This window comes from Quercus suber, unplaced genomic scaffold (genome assembly GCF_002906115.3).
Source record: "Quercus suber isolate HL8 unplaced genomic scaffold, Cork oak 2.0 scaffold_20, whole genome shotgun sequence".
Lineage (NCBI taxonomy): Eukaryota > Viridiplantae > Streptophyta > Magnoliopsida > Fagales > Fagaceae > Quercus > Quercus suber.
The window spans coordinates 838,342-859,530 of record NW_027069485.1 but is presented as its reverse complement, the minus strand read 5'-3'; the positions used below and the strand labels follow the sequence as shown (position 1 = coordinate 859,530).

The window sequence follows — 21,189 nt, the reverse complement described above, 5'->3', positions numbered from 1 at the left end:
GTTGAAGATTTTGTGTATGAACACGGTGGTTTTGAAAGAGTGAAAGTTAGACCAGAAGATGAACAACCACGGGGTGTGAGGAAAAAATGAAAAGTTTTTGAAACCAGTCTTGAAAAAAACTCTTATTGAGCAAAACACGCGATTTTCGTGACTGAGTCAAATCGCGTTCAAGTCGCCAAGGCCAGCTGCCAAAATGCTTAAAATTTTGAAAAATTTTCTAAGTGTTTTTCGCAACTGGAAGGTCTACCCACAAGAAAGTCGCTTCAATCCACAAAAATCTTTGTGTACCCCTCGTGATTGGACCTTCCACTCACGAACAAGTCGCCATACTGAGCCGCAAGAAACATAAAAACCCAAATTTTGAAAAATAATCTAAGTATTTTTTGCAACTGGGACTTTGACCTACCAATGAGTCGCGAAGACCTTCTAAGTAATGCTCGCGACAGGGGTCATGCGACTGGACCAACCAGCAACTAAGTCACCAAAACAAGGTAACACTATTTTTGAAATTTTGACAATTTTTGTAAAAATAAAATACTTTCCAAAAACAACTAAAACACTAAAAAATCTTTTTGTATTTGATCAACAAAGATTGAGCATGTGAAAACACATTTAATTAAGTACAATCACACAAATGAGTATGTCATTCATTGAACATAGACATGTGTGATGTGTGTGGATATCAAAAATGAGATAGTCCTTAGTCTAATGTGAAGCTTCAATGATCAATTCAATCAAGACATACACAACTAGCACTAGATAGAGTGATCCATCTCAATTACAGAAATATGCATATATAACCTCCCACATAAACCTGATTACATAATTTTGAAACTTTTCATTTGACTTCATATACATCATATCAATTGATCTTTTTGAATCAATACATCTCATTTTGAGATTTGATGCCTGAAATTTTTGATATTTCAATTTGATGAGTTAGCCTTTGGCTTTTTGGCACCATACATTTTATTTTGATCGCTTTCCCTTTTTTTTAGTCAAATACTAGTATGTGCGACAGGCTTTTGTAGCTCAATATCTCTTTTCATTTGGAGATTTACATTTCATGAGCTCTTTAAGCAAAAACAATAAAATAAAGAGTGGGAAGATATATAGGCATAAGTCTATGCATGTCTCAAGATCAAGAAAATCATTCACTAATCATTCATGACAAGGTTGAAGATCTATTTACAACAGTCACATAGATTTCAAGATTTCTTCCACAATGATATGAGTGCATAGGGAACAAGTTAAGCTCGTAGATACATAAAGCCATCAGTACAAAGGTACAAGGCAAAACATGCTTTGAGACAAAACTCAACAATGTCGATTAAACTTTTTGGATTTTCTACTTTTTATGCATTTTTAGATTTTTGACACACAAGAAAAAAAAAAAAAATCTAGAAAAGATTGATCAAAAGCAACGTAAAAACATTTTAAGTAAAGGAATGCAAATACACATAACATGTATGACAAAAAAATTCATAAGTGAACACAAAAAGATCACATGGAAGATAGAGTTCAAGGAATGATACCGACATAAATGGTCTTACGCAAGGATTCAAACCTCGGACCATCAAGAGGTTTAGTGAATATGTTTTCCTTTTGATTGTTAGTGTTGATGAACTCTAGACACACAATCTTATCCTCCACCAAGTCCCGAATGAAGTGATACTGGATCTCGATATGCTTGGATTTTGAGTGTTGAACTGGATTCTTTGACAGATTTATGGCACTAGTGTTATCACAAAACACACACATAGTGTCTTGAGAAATTCCATAGTCATGTAGCAGCTTTCTCATCCATAGTAGTTGTGCACAACAACTTCCTGCTGCTATATATTCAACTTTAGCCGTTGAAAGAAAGACTGAATTCTGCTTTTTTCTCGTCCATGAAACCAAGTTATTTCCAAGATAGAAGCAACCATCGGAAGTGCTTTTCCTATCATCAATGCACCCGGCCTAGTCAGCATCTAAATATCTAGCCAAGCACTCATTCGAATCTTTCGAATACCAGATCCCATAGTCAGATGTACCATTGATATAGGGAATAATTCGCTTGACTACCGTCAAGTGGGACTCTTTAGGAGCTGCTTGGAATCGTACACATACCCTGACACTAAAAGCAATTTCTGGCCTACTTATAGTGAGATAGAGAAAACTACCAATCATGCTTCGGTATAGTGTTGGGTCTATGTCGACACCAGCTGCATCTATGCTCCGTTTTGCTGACGAACTCATGGGAGTGGAAGTGTGTTTCCTAGAGTCTAGACCAAATCTTTTGACAAGATTTTTGGCATATTTCTCTTGAGAGATGAATATTCTATCTTTCCGTTGTTTCACTTGAAGCCCTAGGAAGTAGTTCAACTCTCCCACTATGTTCATTTCAAATTCCCTTTTCATTTCTTCCAAAAAATCATGAGCTAGTTGATCAATTGTTGATCCAAAAACAATATCATCCACATACACTTGAGCGACAAGGAGAGATTTTTCATCTCTTTTAACAAACAATGTTCGATCGGCTTGGCCTCTCTTGAAACTATGATCCAATAAGTATGTGGTGAGGCGATCATATCATGCTCTTGGTGCTTGCTTCAACCCATATAATGCTTTCTTTAACCTTAACACATGATCCGAAAACTGAGGGCCTTGAAAACCCTTTGGCTACTCAACAAACACTTCTTCATTTAGAAAACCATTCAAGAAGGCACTCTTCACATCCATTTGGTACAACTTGAAGTCCATAATACATGCTATGGAGAAAAGAATTCGGATTGACTCTAGTCTTACTACCGGTGCAAATGATTCATCGAAATCTATGCCTTTAACTTGAATATATCCTTGAGCCACCAATCTAGACTTGTTTCAAACAACTTCACCATCTTCATCAATCTTGTTCTTAAAAATCCACTTGGTGCCGATCACATATGTATCCTTGGGCCTTAGAACCAACTCCTATACATCATTTCTAACAAATTGATGTAGCTCTTAGTGCATAGACTCTATCCAATTCTTGTCTTTAAGAGCTTCCTCTACCTTTTTGGGTTCAAATTGAGCAAGATAACAATTGTACGTCACATGATTCACACTATAGCTTGGTCCTCTTCTCAAACGAAGTCTCTCATTTACATCACCAATGATATTGCTTGGTGGGTGATTGAGAGTTACTCTTGACGATGGTCTCTTGGAAGTTGAAGGTTCCTCATCACGAGAGATTGAAGGTTGGACTTCTAGAAGTGTGAGTAGGCTTGAAACTCCTTGTGTTGATCTAGTCTCTCTTCTTGATATAGGAGGTGTAGACTTCTTTTCTGGTGATTCTTTCTTAGCATCATCACCTAGAGACATATCATCATCATCCTTATTCTTCTTAAGATTTAGCCCCTTGCCATCATCATTACTGTCCTTTTCTGAGATGGTGTCATCTATGACCACATTTATTGACTCAATCACTGTCTTAGTGCGCTTGTTGTATACTCTATATGCTCGGCTATTTATGAGTATCTTAGGAATATCGCTTCATTACTTTTAGCATCAAATTTTCCAGGATTTTCTTTGTCATTTAGAATGTAACATTTACTTCCAAATATTCTGAAATATTTCACCTTTGGTTTCTTTTCTCTCCAAATTTCATATGACGTCTTCTTTGTCCCTGCTCAGAAATAAATTCTATTCCCAATGTGACATGATGTATTCACAACTTTTGCCCAAAATTTTTGTGGAATGTTTTTGTTAAGTAACATAACTCTTGCCATCTCTTGGATCACCCGGTTCTTTCTTTCAACCACCCCATTCTATTGTGGAGTCTTTGGAGCTGAAAATTCCTTCTTGATGCTATGCTCATTGCAAAAGGCTTCAAATTTAGTATTTTCAAATTCCTTCCCATGATCACTTTTGATTTTGACTATGGGAACCCCTTTTTATTCTGTAGCCTCTTGCATAACCTTTCCATTTTATCACATGTTTCCGACTTCTCTCTAAGGAATTCCACCCAAGAGTACCTTGAGAAATTATCAACTACCACTATAATATAGTGCTTTCTGCCCATGCTTTCGATTCTTGTTGGGCCCATTAGATCCACATGAAGTAACTCCAAAAGGTCGTCGATAGGCCACAAACTGAATGACCCCTAGTGATTAAACCAATTAATTAATTAGCCAAGTTATTAATTAATCAATTTATCATGCAAACGCGTGGAAGCACAAACAAATCACCAATAAACTAATTAAGCAGCGGAAATTAAATAATACGGTTATTTGTTTACGAATGGGGAAAACACTTGCGGTAAAAACCCCACTGGGTGATTTTCAGGTCACCACTCCCGAAACTCCACTTTTATCAAATCAAGCAGTTACAAGTAAAGGAATCCCAAGTACCTTACCAACCTACAGTTGAACCCTTACCCCAATACCCAATTAGACTTGATCTATAGTGACAGTTCCCCTTTTTGATGCACAACTCCCAAGTACGTGACTAATTAATGCGTTGATCCTAGTACGTGACTAATTAATGCGTTGATCCTAGTACGCGACTTCAACACCTAGAAGGAGAGGTTGGCTGTAAAATTCTTCAATTCATCCTACATGATGAAGATCAGGAAGATACTTGGTCATAAAACCCTTTGGTGCAAAATACACAGCAACTTCTTTAGAAGAGATGAACTAGGTTAAGAACTTCGTCTTTAATCACAAATTACTTGAACAGAGTTTGTTCAATGCTTGTGCAACTTGTGTACAATTTGATGGCTCTTAAAATAATCTTTTTATATGTCTAAGGTTAGGAGAAAAGAAATCTCAAAGACACATTCACGGATCCCAAGAAATCAGATCAAAAAATCTGATTTTATAAATCTCGATGGATAACAAAGTGTCAAGGAGCTATCGAGCAGGTGTTGAGCTTTAATGAATTTGCACTTCAGCTTGTTTTTTTTTAACAGACTTGATGACTTCAACATTTGATTTTGAAACATTGTTTCTTGAAGTATTAAAAACACCTAGAACTACCCAATTACAAGTAGAGTGCGTTTTGTCAAAGGATTAGCCAATTTACATAAACAAATGACATATGGTCTTAACAAGTGAAAACACATATGTTCTAATAATCTCCCCCTTTGGCAATCCGTGACAAAACCACAACAGACAAATGAACATATGAAAGAAGTCATAAATCATTCAACTCATATTCACTTGTTGAATACAATAAAATCTATCCTATCACAAACTCTTGAAAAACTTTGCAAGAAAAGAGTATGGCAAGTAGACTTTAACAACCTATATTTCTGAAACGCTTTAAACAAAACTTATTAAGGCATCTTGTGTGAAACAGAAATAATGGATTGCATAAAAGTATAAGGAACATGTGTATAATGATAGAAAAGAAACAACACATGAAGAGATAGGTGAAAGAAACATACATCCACATATATAGAGAAAATAAATATAATGTATGTAAAAACTAGTCACAAGACCTCATATACAAGAACAATGTATCTAAAAATAATAGAAAAAAAAAGATACATCATAACGTCACTACATCCCTCAAGAATCAACACTCCCCCTATCAAAAATGTCATATACTAACTCTCCCCCTAAGATGACTACTCTCATATCCAAAACTACTCCCCATTTTTGTCACGAGTGACAAAGGGTAAGTATGTCAAGTAGACATCTCATCAGTAGAGATAACATCTCCATCATCATCATCTGAAGCATCATCATCCTTGTCATCATCATCTTCAGAATCAGAAGCTGCTGGAGGAGGTGGTGAAGGAGTAGCCTCAAGAGCAAAACCACCCATGGTCGCCTGCCATCATGCAATATGACTAACACGAACATTCACCTGATACAACTCAGTGGAGAGTGTATCAAGGTGAGCATCTATCCGCTGCAGTTGCGCCATGATGTCTCCAAAAGATACATCGCCCATAGAGAAAGAAGGAGCAGATGTAGATGGAGCAGATCTGGATGGAGCTGAACAGGAGGGAGGAGTGGAATTCGGCTGTCTCGACCTAAATTGAGCCTCACTACGTTTTACAGTAGCGGCATCTATGGTATAAATGTGTGTAAAGTGGTTGGACATAGAAAAAGGGACAGAAAAATGGCGTAAGATCCTCATGATAGCGGAAGGAAATATGAGCTTATCACGGGACGCCGAATCTGAACATCAATGATAGAAAGAATGAAATAAGAAGGAAAATCTATAGTAAGATGCTCAAGAAGAGATAACAAAAATCAAGCACGAGGCTCTGTGATGGAGTTGTAGTAAGAGAGTGGATGGAGTACAAAAGTAATCACCATGTTTAAGAATTTAGGACCTTTAGCAAAAGGTCTAAATGATGTATACTGATGTTCACCCCAATCAACAGGGCACTCATAAAAAGCAAAAATGAGCTCATCTTTGGACATAGTCCTCAGACGCTCACAAGAAGGATAGTTAGGAAACTCTATTCTAGGAATCCGAAGCACATCCATAACTAGCTGCAGTGTAATAGGGATACGTGTACCTCAAACGCGAGTGAAAAAGACAGGTACTGAACGATCAATCCCATGCATGTTGGAGTAAAACTCCTAAATAAGTACGAGAGGACAAGTGACCGGGACTCACACAGTGATTACCATCCCCTACTGTGAATGACAGAGGGAAGGTCAGTGTCAACGAAGTCTGCCAAAATAACTTGGCGTTCCGAATGAAGACCTCGTCTAGAAAAGTTCTCCGAAAATTCCTTGTGGGCATCCTCATCATAGAACCGAAGATTAAGAGGAGCAGAATCAAAAGAGGAAGAAGCTCCAGAACGCAGAGGGTTCCGAGCCAGAGTGGATTTATGCTTAGGTGCCATAGACACTACTAACGTAAACAGAATAAGAAAGAGGGAGAGAAAGAGACAATTAGAAAAGTCCTAAAACAATTCAAATATATCAAATATATTGAATAAAGAGTACATATGCATGAGGAATGCATGAACATGTGACATGCAAAAGTAAAAAGCATCATGGGCTCAGCCCAATCCAATCCTACTAGCACACAAGCATAGAATACACATCTAAATGCATGAAAATACCATTCTAATGCACATGTAATGCAATGTATGACATTTTGAACACATTTAAGTGAAAACCCAACCCAAAATTTCAAGAAAAAACTCATCAATTTTGAAAAACCCCAAAAATTTTCAAAAACCCCAAAACCTAAGATTCAAAACATAAAATGCATGAATAATGAAGGAGAAAGAGATCATACCAAGTGATTTGAAGCAAGGAAGGCCGAAAATCACGTGGGTTGAAGATTTTGAGTGAGAAAAAAGAAGTTTGGGAGATGAACAGCCGTGGATAAATCGAGAGAGATCAAGAAAATGAGAACTAAATTGCGACAGCAGCTTATATAGGAGCATCAGTAATTCTCGACAGATGAGGTGTTGAGAGGTATCGAGGAATTTGTTGAGGTAAGTGCCGAGAAAATGGCCTTCGACAGCTGCAAGTGTCAAGAGGTATCGAGGAACAAGAAACACCTTCAAGGAACAGAATCTCGATTGATCCACAAGGTATCGAGGAGGCAGGAACTTTCACGATCAATCCACCAGGTGTCGAGGAGGTGTCGAGATTGTGATAAGAAAAAGGCTTGAGAAGCTCGACAGATAACAAGGTAACGAGGAGGTGTCGAGGAGGTGTCGAGCCAGCTTTTAAAAACAGTTTTTCGAGAAGTGAAAAACACAAACATAAATGCAATCCAATATGCACCTCAACCAATGATCCAATCAATATATTAAGCTCTCAAAATCATCTTTCATCAAACATTTTAAGCACATGGATCCTCAAAAACACATATACACACACACACACACACAAAACAAGTCTAATCAATTTTATTTTTCAAAAACAAGTCAAGACAGTTTAGTGAGCATACATTAGCACATGTAAACACTTGTGATGACCAAATCACATTGTACTTGCACATGTATCAATAGCAGCAAAGAATATTGCGTGTTGTGTGTAAAAAACATCGCAAGATTGCATACGTGTATATATGTTATGACGATATGAGAAAATAACTTTAACTCACACATAATCATAATTGTTTGATGGGGACTATCACCTTCAAGGTACATCTTATAACTCCCACATCTCCTAGAATACACACTTGCAACCATTTTAAAGCATTTTTGATCTTTTTGCTTTTTATTTTTCCTTACATATTTTCTTTTAAGCATATCATGCATGGGCATAAAAAGAGAGGAAAGAAATACCCAAGATGTTAAGCATTTGACACTGCACTTTTGCTATGCCGAAGCATACGGTTGTCTTTGACACTGCACTTTTGCTATGCCGAAGTATAATGATTGGCGGGCAATAGTGGTGAGATGGTTATTTATACATTTCTCTTAGGATTTTCTAGTCCTATCCGTCAAAAAGAGTGATATGAGTATTAAGTTTTAAGAGATAACTTAATCTTACTCATCACAAACAAGAGTCACAAAGCTTACTTGCTTAGTTGTGCATGGAGATGCTCATCTAAGTTACAAAAGATACAAAGTTTAGAAAATTTTGTTTTAATGGCCATCCAAGGTACATAAGTACCAATGTATATAAAACACACACTCTTTTTGTATTATTTTTTTTTTTCAAAAATTTTTTTTATTTGTATATCAAAAACAAAATAACAAAACTAAAAATAAACACACAAAAACATGCTATCAAAACAAAACATAAAACTAGACTGACTAAAAAAAAATGCAAAACACACAAGTAATGCAACAAATAAAAACAAGAAGATAGAAGAAAGTGATAAAATCATTTAGAGACCTTTTTCTTTCACATCTTGGAAGAACCTTTCCTTTGATTGAACCCTTGAACTGGCTTTAAGGGGGGAGAATTGAAACCGTTAAAGTTCAAAAGGAGCATGAGGGCTTTTAGAAAATCTCCAAGAGGAGTAAGAGAGGATTGAAGCTGATTTTGGCTTCCAGATGCTCTCATGCCGTTGTTCTGTTAAGTGGCTAGCCACTTGTAGCAATTTGGCTGAGTATGACCGGCAGCTCCACAATGATGATAGAGATGCTGCTTCTTCTATTTTGGCTTTTGAGAGTTAGCCTTTTTAGGTCTAGGGTTTTTAGCATCTTTCTTATCTTGCTTAGGGGGTGCTCCTAAGATAGATTTACCCTTGTTTGAGTTTTCACTAGCTAATTCAGTTTTAACATCAGTGTTCTCAATTTCAGTGTTATTAGCAAGAGAAACAAAAACAGTAGTACTAGTAGAAGCAGTATTAGAGGAAGAAAGACCATACCCTAAGCTTGTTCGATCCGAAGCAGATTTCTGATTGTGGAGCATCTCATCAAGCTTTGCACTTGAAGTCCTCTCCAATTGAGCTCTGACTTGAAACAGCTCCACTTCTAGCTTTTTGGTCTTCTCAACCAAGAAATTATTCTCAAACCTTAGTGCACCAATTGTTTGATTAGCTTCATCAAACTTTGTAGAGAGCTCTTCACGATCAAGTTCCACATCACTGAGCTTCTTGGTGGCCAGCCTATACAGTTTCTCATGCTTCTCAGAGAGCTTGTACAGTTTCTCATAGGTTGAATGGATATCATCTTGATCATCCATCTTCTCACATTTAGAATCCACCAATTCTTCTTCTTTTTCCACTTCATCAACAATCCCTTCAGTAGGACTGACTGTGGCAGTGAAGGCATTTAAGATTCCGTCATCCTCATTATCAGAATCATCTTCAGACTCAGTGTCACTCAAGGTTGCAGCAAGTGCCTTACTCTTCCCAATGCTCTTAAGATATGTAGGACACTCATGTTTCATGTGTCCGAACCCATGACACCCAAAGCACTTAGGTCCTACGGGAATAGTGTACTAACCGCCATCCTTAGCATCCTTCTTCCCTTTGTGTTGGCTCTTAAACTGAGAAGAACTAGACTACCTGCGATCCTTGTCAAAGCCCTTTCCATTGGCATTCTTCATGAATTTCTTGAACTGCCTGGTGATGTAGGACTTCATCTTGGAATCTTCATCAACTGAAGACTCATCTGTATCACTACTATTCGCCTTTAAGGCCATGCTCTTGCCTTTACTCATCTTGTCAATCCTAGATAGTCCTAGCTCATGGGTCTGCAAATTTCTGACCAGTTCAGTCAAAGGAATTTTGTCAATATCCTTTGATTCTTCTATCGCCGTAATCTTGGCATGGAATCTCGGGTAGAGATCTGAGCACCTTCCTCACAATCTTGGGTTCAGGGATGGTTTCCCCAAGATTGAAGGCTGAGTTCACTATGTCCTTGAGCTTGGCATAGAACTCATCAAATGACTCATCCTCCTCCATCTTTATTTCTTCAAAGTTTGTTGTGAGCCTCTAAAACTTTGAATCCTTGACAGCCTTTGTGTCCTTATAGGTTATTTGGAGGATGGTCCATGCCTCCTTAGCAGTTTTAGTTGAGGATATCTTCTTGAACTTCTCATTGGTGACCGCACTGAACAACGCATTCAATGCCCTGCTATTGAAGTTTGCCGCCTTGATCTTGGCTTCATCCTAATCGGCTTGTGCTTCCTTTGGCTTAGCCCAGCCAATCTCTACAACTTGCCACACCTTTTCATCTAAGGACTGTAAAAAAGCTCTCATGCGTACTTTCTAGTATGCATAGTTAGTCCCATCAAATAAAGGAGATATAATTAATGACTGTTCTCTATCCATGACAAACAGGGGTCAATGGATCAAACACATCAAAGATTAAAACCTAATCAGAGTGTGTCTGCTCTGATACCACTTGATAGGCCACAAACTGAATGACCCCTAGTGATTAAACCAATTAATTAATTAGCCAAGTTATTAATTAATCAATTTATCATGCAAACGCGTGGAAGCACAAAAAAATCACCAATAAAATAATTAAGCAGCGGAAATTAAATAACACGGTGATTTGTTTAGGAATGGGGAAAACCATTGCAGCAAAAATCCCACTAGGTGATTTTCAGGTTACCACTCCTGCAACTCTACTATTATCAAATCAAGCGGTTACAAGTAAAGGAATCCCAAGTACCTTACCAACCTACAATTGAACCCTTACCTCAATACCCAATTGGACTTTATTTGTAGTGAAAGTTCCCCCTTTTGATGCATGGCTCCTAAGCACGTGACTAACCAATACGCGGATCCCAGTACATGACTTCAACACTAACTTAGAAGGAGAGGTTGGCTGCAAAGTTCTTCAGTTCATCCTACACGATGAAGATTAGGAAGATGCTTGGTCACAAAACTCTTTGGTGCAAAATACACAACAACTTCTTCAGAAGAGATGAACTAGGTCAAGAACTTCCTCTTTGATCACAAATTGCTTGAACAGAGTTTGCTCAATGTTTGTGCAACTTGTGTACAATTTGACGGCTCTTAAAATAATCCTTTTATATGTCTAGGGTTAGGAGAAAAGAAATCCCAAAGACACATTCACGAATCCCAAGAAATCAGATCAGAAAATTTGATTTTATAAATCTCGACAAATAGCAAGGTGTCGAGGAGCTATCGAGCAGGTGTCAAGTTTTAATAAATTTGCACTTCAGGTTGTTTTTCTTGGACAGACTTGATGACTTCAACACTTGATCTTGAAACCTTGTTTCTTGAAGTATTAAAAACACTTAGAACTACCTAATTACAAGCAGAGTGCATTTTGTCAAGGGATTAGCCAATTTACATAAACAAATGACATATGTTCTTAACAAGTAAAAACACATATGTCTTAATAGTCGTGAAGTAGCAACTACATTTGTCTTAGGATGAGTTGATTTTGTTTGTCTTCCCATTTGACATGGACCACAAATACTTTTTTTAATTTTCCCAAACTTTGGTAAACCAACCACTACTTCTAGCTTTGAGACTTTAGCCACTTGCTTGTAATTAGCATGCCCAAGTTGCTGATGCCATAGTTCTAAAAGATTCACTCGAGCAATTTGACACACTATGCTCGGCTTGGGAATGATACCATAGCAATTGTCGGTGGTCCTAAGTCCCTTCAACATTTGAACACCCTTATCATTTAGGATTAGACACCCTTTCTTCGAAAATTGGACTAAGAAGTCTTTATCACATATTTGAGTGATGCTCAGCAAGTTCACTTTCAATCCTTTGATGTACAGTACATCAATCAACAAGGGTAGTCCTAGAATCTCAATGGTTCCATTTCCTAGAACTTGTGAGTGACTTCCATCTCCAAATGTCACATAACCATCTTCCTTGTCTTTGAGAGTTTTGAACAAAGACTTAGCTCCAGTCATATGCCTTGAACAACCACTGTCAAGATACCACAAACATGAATTAAACACTTTCAATGCGGTATGAACAAAAAGACAAGCATGTGATAGGCATTCTTGACCATCAAAGCAAGACTCATCTGTATTTTCTTCGTTCATAGAAGAATGTAGCTTCCTTTTCAAACCATCAAGTTTACCACACAAATGTCTATTCCTTTTCTTATATTTTTCAACCAAGGAAATCGACTCACACAAGCTATTATGACATCATGATTTCTATGAACTAATGATTTTAGCATGTGTACAAAAACTCTAGCTTGTTTCTTTGACTTGAATAAATCTAAAAGTTCATTACTACGACAGTCTTCAAATATGCTTATAGAGTCATTATCACAAACACCTTTACTCCACTTCACATTGGCCTTGGCCATAACACTTTCCATAGCAAGCTAAGGGGTCTAGGATCATACTCAGGTAATAAAACTATAGCGAGTGCAATCGCTTTGATACCAATTGAAAGTTCAAATAGCTTATAAAACACTATGAACGTTTAGACCCCCAATTACAAAATTATCAATTCAAGCTTAATGTCAAACAATATATGTGTGGAAAATGAACATAAGGAAATAACAGAATTGATAAACAATCTAAACCAATTAAAATCACATCCATAACAAAAATTAAATAGCAAAGATTAAGGGAAAAGAGATGCAAACACAAGGACAATACAACGATGTGTTATTGAAGAGGAAACCAAAGTTCTCAGCATAAAACCTCTCTGCCGCCCTCTAAGCGGTCAATAATCCACTAGAAAATAAAGTTGGGATATATGAACAGTAGAAGACCCTTAAAGCCTAATCTACCCAATGTACCTAAGCCCTCTAAGCTTCTTGCTCTAACAAGGTTACGCTAAACCTTTGTCTTTTCTTGCTTACTGGATTCTACTATAGCCCATAGCATCAACCAATAACCATTGGTCCCTTCCTAACTGCTTCCTAAGCACCAAATAGCTTTCCCACAAATATGAGTATGGCGAGAAAATGATTTGGGTAATGAACCTCTCAAGAATGTAATAATGGAGGGTATGAGAGTAGAGGAATTTGAAGAGTCTCTATGTAAAGATTGTGAATGAGTCAATCTTGTTTTTCTCTATGGTTTCTCTCTCAAAATTCTCTCTGGAAGCTTTATACATTTCGTGGGTATAAGGGTCTATATATATTGGTGCGTGTTTGGAATGCGAAGAGTCATTTTTCCAAAACAGAGATGGCTGGCGACTTGGCTTCACGACTTGACTGAATCGCAAGTTCAAGCCACGAGCTAACTAAATGGCTAGTCTAGACATTTTGTCTTGTAGTGCAATAGTTGGGATGACGGTTCAGCTTCTTTACATACTTCACTCGTGTGCATCTTTTGGCAGCTTGCCAGTCGTAAGCCACCTGCAAGATCTCATCGTGAGTCCCTGCTTCACTACACTGTCTTGAGCATTTCTTCACACTCTCTCACACATTACTTTTACATGATTCCCACCTAAATACAGAGTTTCTAAATGTTGAAATACAAACAAATTTGGCATGGAATAAAGCTAACAGAATGGTTGATTAAATTCAACCTTATAGTCCTTTATCCATGACAAACAAGGGTCAATGGATCACATAGTAAAGATTAAAACCTAATCAAAGTGTGCTTGCTTTGATACTACTTGATAGGCCAAAAATGTATTGATCCCTTGTGATGAATAAATTGATTAATTAGCCAAGTTTATTAATTAATCAAGTTCACATGCAATTGTACGTGGCAGTACAAACAAATCACCAATTAACTAAATTATGCAGTGAAAAATAAATTGACACAGTGATTTGTTTATGAATGAGGAAAACCTATATGGTAAAAACCCCATCGGGTGATTTTAAGACCACCACTCCCGAGAATCCACTATTATCAAAACAAGTGGTTACAAATAAAGGAATCTCAGTCAAGGGAGTCAATACCGTACCGGAGACTGTACCGGTTTGACCAGCGGTACGATATATTTCGGATACCGGTCAATACCGGTGTACCGTTTCGGGTTTACCGCTATATATATATATATATAAATTCATAAATTGGACTAATTTGTATTCTTAAATCCCACACAAGCCCAAGCCCAAGCCCAAGTCTATACATCTATATCTATAAAAAGAATTAAAAATCAAGTTAAATTTAAAATACTAAGCCTTTTTGCTTTCACACGTGAACTGAAAGAAGGCTTAAAAATAGGTGCTTTAAATGTTCCACACGTTTATTTTATTTTATTTTTTTCTCTTTTTTTCTCCACCACACTTTCCCTTTATCTTTATCTTTTCTAGCACGTTCTGGAGCCCTCTTTTCTTTTACTTTTTTCTTTTCTTTTCTTTCTCCTTTTCTTTTCTTCTTCGGCTGGAGCTCTGGGAGCACTTTTCATTTTTTCTTTTCTTCACTTTTTTTGTTCTAATTTGATTAGTTTTAAAATTGTGATTTGAGTTTGTATTTTGATTGAGACTGAGTTTGGAGATCTTTGAGAGAAAAGATCAAGAATAGTTCTGTTGTTCGTTTTGATTATTGAGTGAAAATTCAAATTTTTTTTTCTTCCTCCTTTTCTTGTTTCGGTCCGGTATGCATTTACCGGCCGGAACAGCCGGATTTCGCCGGTACGACCGGTACGCGACCGGTACGTCCGGTATTTTTTTCGGTACGAAATAAGGGGTGTATCTGTACCGGTTTACTGGCCGATACGGTATATACCGGCTGTACCGGCCGGAACGGTACGAAATTCACTTCCTTGATCTCAGTACCATATAACAACCTACAGTTGAACCCTTACTCCAATTGGACTTGTTCTGTAGTAACAATCTCTCATTTTCAATGCACGACTCCCAGTACGTGACTAACCAATTGCGCGAATCCTAGTATGTGACTTGGTCACCAACTTGATAAGGATGTTGGCTGCAAAGTTTTTCAGTTCATCTAGACGATGAAGATCATGAAATTGCTTGGTCACAAAACTCTACGGTGTAATAACACAATAGCTTCTTCAAGAACTAAGACAAACTCTATCTCCAGTCAAAATTTGCATGAACAAAACTTTTCTTCACACTCACGCAACCTTTGACAGCCCTTAAAATGATCCTTATATATGCTTAGGGTTGTGAGAAAAGAAAGCTTAAACATACACTCACAGATTGGATGAAAAACAGTCCTGAAAAACTGAGTTTCATAAACCTCGACAGATACCTTATCTATCGAGATAGCTGTCGAGCCACGAGTTTCAGTAGCTTTTAAACCACGATAGATGCTAGCTGTCAAACTTTAAAATCTTGCACTTTCTGACTTGATTCTTGGACAGACTTGCATGATTTTAACACTTGAACTTGAAACAAGGTTCCTTGAAGCATTAAACACATCCTAGATCTACCCAATTACAAGTAAAGTGTGTTTAGTAAAAGGATTAGCCAATTATATAAAATAGTGACATATGTTCCTAATAATGAATCACATATGTCCTAACATATATAATTGGAATAGGAATATTTGGTGTCTAATTTTTTATACACTAAAAATAACCACATTAACAAATTGAAAGTCATTTAACAAGAAAAAAAAAAGAGAGAGGATATAATACTAAATTAAGCAATTCAATTCTGACACTTAGTCTTTAACTAAGGGGATACAATATGTAATAATTAAGATTGGCAAATAAAACCTCTAAGCCTGCATTGAGCATGTAAGGTTGAATTTAATCAACCATTTTGTTGGCTTTATTTCATGCCAATTTTCTTGTAATTTAGCATTTAGAAATCCTGTATTTAGGTGGGAATTATGTAAGAGTAGTGTGTGAGAGAGTGTGAAGAAAAATTCAAGAGTGTGCAATTTAGTAGGGCCTCGTGACTGGCTCGCGGCTTGCAATTCGCCAAAAAGAGGCACACGTGTGAAGCATGCAGAGGAGCTAAAGAGTCACGCTGGTTGTTGCACTACAGGACAAAAACTTCCAACTGGCTAGGCCGTTATCTCGTGACTCAGTCAAGTCGCAAGGCCAAGTCACTAGTTCACTTTGTTTAGGGAAAACTGACCTTTCACATTCCAAACACACACCAGTATAAATACCCCTTATACCCATGTATTGTAAAGAGCTTCCAGAGAGAATTTTGAGAGAGAAACCCTAGAGAAAAACAAGATTGACTCATCTACGATCTTCATCCTTCCTAACCTTCTCATCATACCCATATTTGTGAGAAGGTTATTTAGTATTTGGGAAGCAGTTAGGAAGGGACCAATTGATATTGGTTAATGTTATTGTCTATAGCAGAATCCGGTAAGCTAGAGAAGACAAAGGTTCGATGCAACCTCGTTGAAGCAAGAAGCTTGGAAAGCTTAGGTACACTGGGTAGATTAGGCTTGGAGGGTCTTCTGCTATTCATGTATCCCAACTTGATTCTCTAGTTGATTATTGACCACTTGGAGGGTGGTAGAGAAGTTTTACGCCGAAGACTTCGGTTTCCTCTTCGATAACACATCGCTGTGTTGTCTTTGTGTTTGCATTTCTCTTCCCTTAATCTTTGCTATTTAATTTTTGTTGTGTTTGTGATTTTATTTGGTTTAGATTGTTCTATCAATTCTGTTTTAGCTTATTTTCATATTCCGCACATACATTGTTTGATAATAAGCTTGAATTGGTAATTTGTAATTTGGTGGTCTAAATGTTCAAGGTGTTTTACACACATATTTGAACATTCAATTGGGATCAGAGCGGGTGCACTTGCTGTGGTTTAATTACCTTAGTGTGATCCTTGACCCCGTTTGAGATGGACCGGTCTCAATCTTTAAATGTTCCACCATATTTTGATGGTAGCAACTGTGCCTTTTGGAAAGTCCGAATGAGAGCATTCTTGTGTTCAATTGATGATACTGTATGGGATGCAGTAGATGTAGGATAGACTAGGCCAGAGGTCGCTAAATCCACTTAGGATAAGGTAGCCCTTGCAGTAGCAAATGCTAACAATAAAACTGTGAATGTTATTTTCTATAATGTTTCTGTAGATGATTTTCACAAGATTTTTCACATAACAGTTTCCAATGAGTGTGGGAGATATTGGAGACCACCTATGAAGGCACGAAGAAGGTGAAGGATACTAAGTTGCAGATGCTAACCACTCGATTTGAAGAGCTGAAAATAAGTGAAGACGAGTCATTCGACTCATTCTATAGCAAGCTAAATGAGGTGGTTGTTGGTAAGTTCAACTTGGGTGAGAAAACGGAGGACTCAAAGATAGTGGGGAAAATCTTTCGATCATTTTCGGAGAGCTTTCGGGTAAAGGTCAAACTTATGAGCTGTCATTGCCATCATAAAGATGTGGCATATCTTGTGAAGAATTGTCAAAAGTTCTTGAAGTTCAAGATGAATGGAAAATTTGCTGAGAAAGGAAAATTCTCAAGTTTCGGAAAGGAGAAAAAGGATTTTACGAGGAAAGATGGGAAGGATTCTCAATCCTTTCAAGGAATCATGTGCTTCGAATGCAACAGACATGGACATTTCAAGAAAGAGTGTCCCAATTATTTGAAAGAGAAGGGCAAGGTGTATGCCACCACTCTTAGTGATTCCGACTCCTTTGATTCAGATTTGGATGAAAGCTGTGATGGAGAGGGAAACTTCTCTGCATTCATGACCATTGCTCTAGTAGATTCTTCGGATGATTTGGGTGCGCTAGTGAAAGAGCTGGGTGATCACTCTGAATTGGGGTCAAGGAGACCAAATGTGAAATGGAGACGCTGAATGGAGAGCTGACTGAAGCCTACTCAAAGATAAAATTTCTTGAACTTGAGGTGGTTGAAGCCAACGCTAAAGTAGAGCGAGTTTTCTCAATCCGCCCCAAATTTGAAGAGAAAAAACATTTTTCCCCCTTCTCATCAGTGTGACCAAATTTTGTTAAATTAATATTTAAAATATTGTGTACTAATAAGCCCTTTGCTTAAGGGAAAAGTTTCTGTTAGGACATATGTGTTTCACTTGTTAAGAACATATGTCATTCTTTTATGTAATTGGCTAATTCTTTGACAGAACGCATTCAACTTGTAATTGGATAGTTCTAGGTATTTTTAATACTTCAAGAAATAAGGTTTCAAGATCAAGTGTTGAAGTCATCAAGTCTATTCAAGAAACAAGCTGAAGAAGTGCACAGTCATTAAATTTCGACACCTGCTCAACAGCTTCTCGACACCTTGCTATCTGTCGAGATTTATAAAATCAGAATCTCTGATATGATTTCTTAGGATTCGTGAATGTGTCTTTGGGCTTTCTTTTCTCCTAACCCTAGATATATAAAAGGATTATTTTAAGGGTCGTCAAAGTGTTCACAAGTTACACAAGCATTGAGCAAACTCTGTTCAAGTAAATTGTGACCAGAGACAAAGTTTTGCCCTAGTTCATCTCTTCTGAAGAAGTTGTTGTGTATGTGCATCTTTGGATTTTGTGACCAAGCATTTTCTTGATCGTTATTGTAGATGAACTGAAGAACTTTGTAGCCAACAAACTTCCTCTAGTTTGTGATTGAAGTCGCGTACTGGGATCCGCACATTGGTTAGTCATGTACTTGGGAGCCGTACATCAAAAAGGGGAACTGTCATTATAGAACAAGTCCAATTGGGTATTGGGGTAAGGGTTCAATTGTAGGTTGGTAAGGTACTTGGGATTCCTTTACTTATAACTGCTTGTTGTGATAATAGTAGAGTTTCGGGAGTGGTGACCTGAAAATCACCCGGTGGGGTTTTTGCCATCAGGTTTTCCCCATTCGTAAACAAATCACCGTGTTATTTATTTTCCGCTGCATTATTAGTTTATTGGTGATTTGTTTGTACTACCACGCGTTTGCATGTTAATTAACTTAATTAATTCACTTGGCTAAATTAATTAGTTAATTTATCACAAGGGGTCGATTTGTTTTTGGCCTATCAGTTTCCAAAATCATCCTCCATTTCAGAATTTAAAAATGTTGTTTTAAATTTTAATTAAAATGTATTTTAAAATATGAAGTAGGCCTTTTACTTCTTCTTTTTCAACATATTTAAAATTTTTAGAAAATCAAAAAATAATAGTGATGTTATCAATCAAATAGTTAAATTTTAAGTTTTTGTAGTCCAAAATAATGTATAGAAAATAAGTTTATGAATTAAATAGTATATAACATCCGATTAGCATAAAGTTTGATATACGTGTTAAGAACATAAAAAACATGTAATCCAATGATTAAAATTTTAAAATATGTAGTTATGTTAATTTATTTTTTCAAAGTTATAGTCATTTACAATCCTACAATCACGTTTGTAACCAAAACTTTGTCCTTGGTGAAGGGTTCATTTTATTATTATTATTATTATTATTATTATTGAATCAACTACTTGATGGGTTGGTTTTGGGAAACATTTCAGCATTCGGAGAAACAAACAATGAAATTTGGAAAAGCGTTCCTTTTCATGTGTAGACACTTTACTTATATATAGAAATACATGTCTGCAGTGGTAGACAACAATTTTTTTTTTTTTTTTTAATTAGTGAAATGTAGTGTTTCATGTTATATATATCAGATATAAAATAAAACTTATATATCAATAGGTGCAGTGTAGTGCCTTCTTTTTTTTTTCTTTTTTTTTTTTTCTTTTTTTGTGGTTTTTTGAAAACATAACCACAAATTGCATGGTGCAGGTGTAGTTTTTGCATCTCCACCATAGTTGGCGTGTTGACCGCATTTGGTAGTCGGTTTTGGTTGGTTAAAATGTGTTGTGCGGTTGGAGCGGTTTTTTGTGTGCCTTTAGCCCTAAGGATGTTTAGTCCAAAAAGTCATTTTTGTGCCAACCTTACCTTACCCTGTTGAGTAACGTTCATGTCTCAAATAGAAACATTTATGGCCCGTTTGGATGGAGAGGGGAAGGAGGGAGAGTGGAGAAGAGTAGAGTAGGCTAAAAATAAGCCAATTTTAGCCTAAATCTACTCTACTCTACTTCCTCTCCTTCTCCCTCAATCCAAACAAACCAATAAATGAAAGTTGTGCACTCACATAAATCAACTCATCACAACTCAAAACTATTACACATAATTATGACCAAGACACCAATAGTTCAACCCCCATAAAAATCTAAAACTACCACAACTAGCCACCCTCAATAATAGCTTATTTCCAAATTTATCACCTCAAAGTACAAAAATGAGAAAGATAGGTAATCATTGTAAGTAATATTTATGCAATGAGTTTGGTAGCTAAATTGTCATTTCTTAGTGTTTCAAATACAAAAGTTTAGAATTCAAATCCCTTTATCCTCTGTATCTATTGATTTTATTGTAATTATTTTTTAAAAAAGCCTCACACATTCTCTCAATTTAAAAGGTAGATAAATTTCAAAATAGATAATATGATTATTATTAAAACGACAAAAAATAGCAATCTTATTAAAGTGTAATTCACTTTATATTATTAGGCGACATGATTTATTAAGAATTTAATTTCGGTTTAAAAATAAAATCAACATTAAAAAATTGGAATAAATAAATAAATTCCTATTTTCTTTGGGTAATGGACATGTATTTTAAAATGTATAAAATAAAATAGAGCGAGTTGGATGGAGGTTTATGAGGACTCAAGATTTTTGTGGATGGGAAACTTGAATCCAAGGTTTCTTTGTTGGTATTCATTGTCATTTTTGGGGGGGAAAAAAACATCTTCATCTTCCATTATTATAGGCATATATGTGAATTTGGGGATAGATCAAAGTAGCAGGGAGAGACAAAAAGAAGAGAGTTTGACATTGAAAAAAAATAGAGCGGCAAAAAATGGAAATATGTATATATATATATATATTAACTAGTCAACAATTCGTGCAATGTATGTGATAGTTCAATAAAATATGATTTTATCTACAAAAAATGATTATCTCTATTTTATTTTTTGTATATATT

At 36.5% G+C, this 21,189-nt stretch overlaps 1 protein-coding gene across 1 annotated transcript; it reads right to left on the bottom strand.

Annotated features, from left to right (window-relative positions):
- Nucleotides 1-1,962: 1,962 nt before the first annotated feature.
- On the bottom strand, nucleotides 1,963-2,403 carry LOC136063087 (uncharacterized mitochondrial protein AtMg00810-like). Its single transcript, XM_065762985.1, has one exon. It carries the CDS (start codon nucleotides 2,401-2,403, stop codon nucleotides 1,963-1,965), a length of 441 nt encoding a protein of 146 aa, XP_065619057.1.
- Nucleotides 2,404-21,189: the final 18,786 nt, after the last annotated feature.